The sequence below is a fragment of the Pteropus vampyrus genome, unplaced genomic scaffold, assembly GCF_000151845.1.
Source record: "Pteropus vampyrus isolate Shadow unplaced genomic scaffold, Pvam_2.0 Scaffold14, whole genome shotgun sequence".
Lineage (NCBI taxonomy): Eukaryota > Metazoa > Chordata > Mammalia > Chiroptera > Pteropodidae > Pteropus > Pteropus vampyrus.
In genome coordinates, this window is record NW_011888795.1 from 10,642,085 (window position 1) to 10,644,748 (window position 2,664).

The following is a 2,664-nucleotide window of genomic DNA, read 5'->3' on the forward strand; positions in this document are numbered from 1 at the left end:
TGATATAAACAAGAATTAAGTTCTAAAACATCTCAATGTTATAATGAAATGACATACTGTACAATATACAAATGACAAACAGACCAAGTGGTAAGAATTTCCATTCTCCATAATAAGTACCAATATTTTGCAAATTCCAATTAAGTCTAGAAGTGGCTCTTGGGGTTTATTTCTCAAGAGGGGCATGAAGCAAGTCCTCACCAAAATTCATACTTTCTTTTTTAGAACTAGGAAAGTTTATGAAAAGTAAGAACTGAGAGTTTGGTGAATATCAGTCAACAAAAAATTATTCAGTATCAAGCCTAAGCACTCATTTTTTTGATCATTCAATTCAAGAGGTAGACCTAGATAACTAATTCAGTGTCTAACTACATTAAGATATCTAAAATGATACATAACTACAACTTGAAGTGGGAAAACTGATTTCGGAAATAACAGAAATAGCATGACATTTATAAAAGGAGAAGTGACAAGGAATAGTTTCTTGAATATAAGACAACAGGTTGTGAGACTACCTTACTAGGTTAGAATTTGAGATGAAATATGATTTAACACTATAACTCCAAAGGAAGATTTACAGAATATTCAGGATGGACATGTAAAAAAAGTAAAAACCACAAAAAAGGAAACAAGTAAATGAAAACAACATATGAGAAACAGTGAAGGAATTAGTAAAGTAAAAACTTAAATGCCAGGCCAGTTCTCCCATAACATGCCCCAAACATGAGAACTTAGCGAATACGTCCCCAGGAAGGTCCAGCGCAGTACTACCTAGTATGCGTAAGAACTGTCCTGCTGGCTGCAAGCCTCAGCTAGCAGGTGCCTACTGTCCTCCCCTCTGTGCTTGCTTTCAGCAAATTCATATGCTGAGCTGACTGAACCCTTATCTTCTTCCATCTGGAAGGACAAAAAAGCAACAAGTCTCATATTACAGAACAATACTCTCTACTGTATATAGGTTTAGAATCAAAACAGCAAGTTGGGGTCCACAATCTTTGAGGCAAAAATGAATGTTCACACACCACTACATTCATTTACTGTCACAAAAGGGCTAGGAGCAGCTTCTTAAGGGGGCATACAACAAAGCGCACAAAATAAAGCCATGATTTTCCAGTGCACAAAGTTAAATTAAAACCAGGTTTCCTTCAATAAAATTAAACTTTTTATATTAAACAAATTCCTTGCCACAAAGTTTTAGGGTTCTTACTGCAATGGTATGTCCCGTTCTGCACAGCTCATGCTCCCTTCTCAGAAGACTTCTCTAGTCTAACTGGACTTTAGCAGAGTAGAAGAGTCAATCACATGGTCTTTCAAATGTTACACATGTGAGTGAAGGGGGCTTGACCTGATCTAACAAAATCAATTCAATTATTAATTTGAAAAACATTTTTAGTGAGTGTCAAGTAATTTATACACATTTCTATTCTTTAGTTTTTCTCTATTTGTATTAAGAGACCTTCTAAGGAGTATGAGCCTAAGCTACATTTAACTTTTCTTAAATTATAAAAATAATGTCCTCGATGAATAAAAAAACAAAATTTTCCTAATTTCTATGTATTTTCTCAGTCTTCAGACTGACCAATAATTATTTCTATAAAAAAATGCTATAGTGAATTTCTAACATATGTAATAAATAAATTAGTAGAATTCCTTGGTTTCAAGGATATGGCAAGTTTATGTAAAGATAGCTAATTATTATAGCTTTGCCTATAATATAGGGGAGGGGAAAATACTACAAATGCGTTTTCTTTTATTAAAAAAGTTAATAGTTTCGTTAATGGTTCTTAAGAAGTACTAACTTGATTAAAGATTTGAAAGCTCTTAAAGATACCTGCACAATTTTCCTTTCTGTAAACAATTAAGCTACAAAGGATCACACCCAGGAATGTTGTTCAAGCAGTTCAAAAACAAGATGTATTCAAAACTCATAGGATGCATCAGCAGACAGATGTATGTGGGAACTTGTTCTTCATGCAGCTGTGAATTAATTGCTTATTAATTGAGCAGTGAGTTCACTGCTCAATTAATAAGCAATTGTTATTTCTACCTGGCCTTTGAGCATAGTATTCTTTTTTCTCTCTGATGCTGACAGTAAATAGATCACAGTATGTGAAATGGTCATTTGATAGGTGAAGAACCTGGAGGCTTAGAGGACTGAGCTAATTTGGTTAGGACATACAGGGAGCAGTGCCAAGGGCAGCACTAGCATTCAGGCTGGCTGTCTCCTAAACAGGGCTCTTTCTCCCTCTGCTATAGCACCTGATTGGAGACTGGCTCGCTGCAAAGGCTACCTGACCAACATACCCTGTTCTCACTGTGTTCTTTCACAGATCAGTGTCAAGCTTACTACTTTGTTCCATTATTACAAAGCCTAGGATCTCTAATTTATGATCTCCTTACCTCATTCTTTTTTGTGGCTTGATTTAAGCCAACATGATATGTAAAACTATAATTTCATAAAATATTAAGATTATTCTCAAAGCAAAAGTTATCTTCGCTTGACAAAAGAGTATGCCAGAGTGTTCTTTAAATAAAGAGCTCTCCTATTGTCTTAAAAGTTAAATAATTAGATGTTCAAGAATGTGATGAATACCTACTCTTTTCAGAAAGGCATATACAGATAAAATGTGATAAATGTACATTTGGCTCAACCAAAAGTGAAGA

General features: G+C 34.6%; 1 protein-coding gene across 4 annotated transcripts in view; it reads right to left on the bottom strand.

The window, feature by feature from the left end:
• Window positions 1–2,664, bottom strand: part of ATP11B (ATPase phospholipid transporting 11B (putative)) — a 104,700-nt gene that overhangs the window by 14,911 nt on the left and 87,125 nt on the right. The window contains exon 29 of one of the 4 annotated variants that reach the window (XM_011382835.2): window positions 757–897. The exons of 2 other annotated variants lie outside the window; for them this stretch is intronic. In XM_011382835.2, the coding sequence (XP_011381137.1) occupies window positions 772–897 (126 nt within the window). In that variant the 3' untranslated portion in view covers window positions 757–771. Of the gene's footprint in view, window positions 1–756; window positions 898–2,664 lie in introns of those variants that run through there. One more of the 4 variants, XM_023526280.1, reaches the window with a different exon arrangement.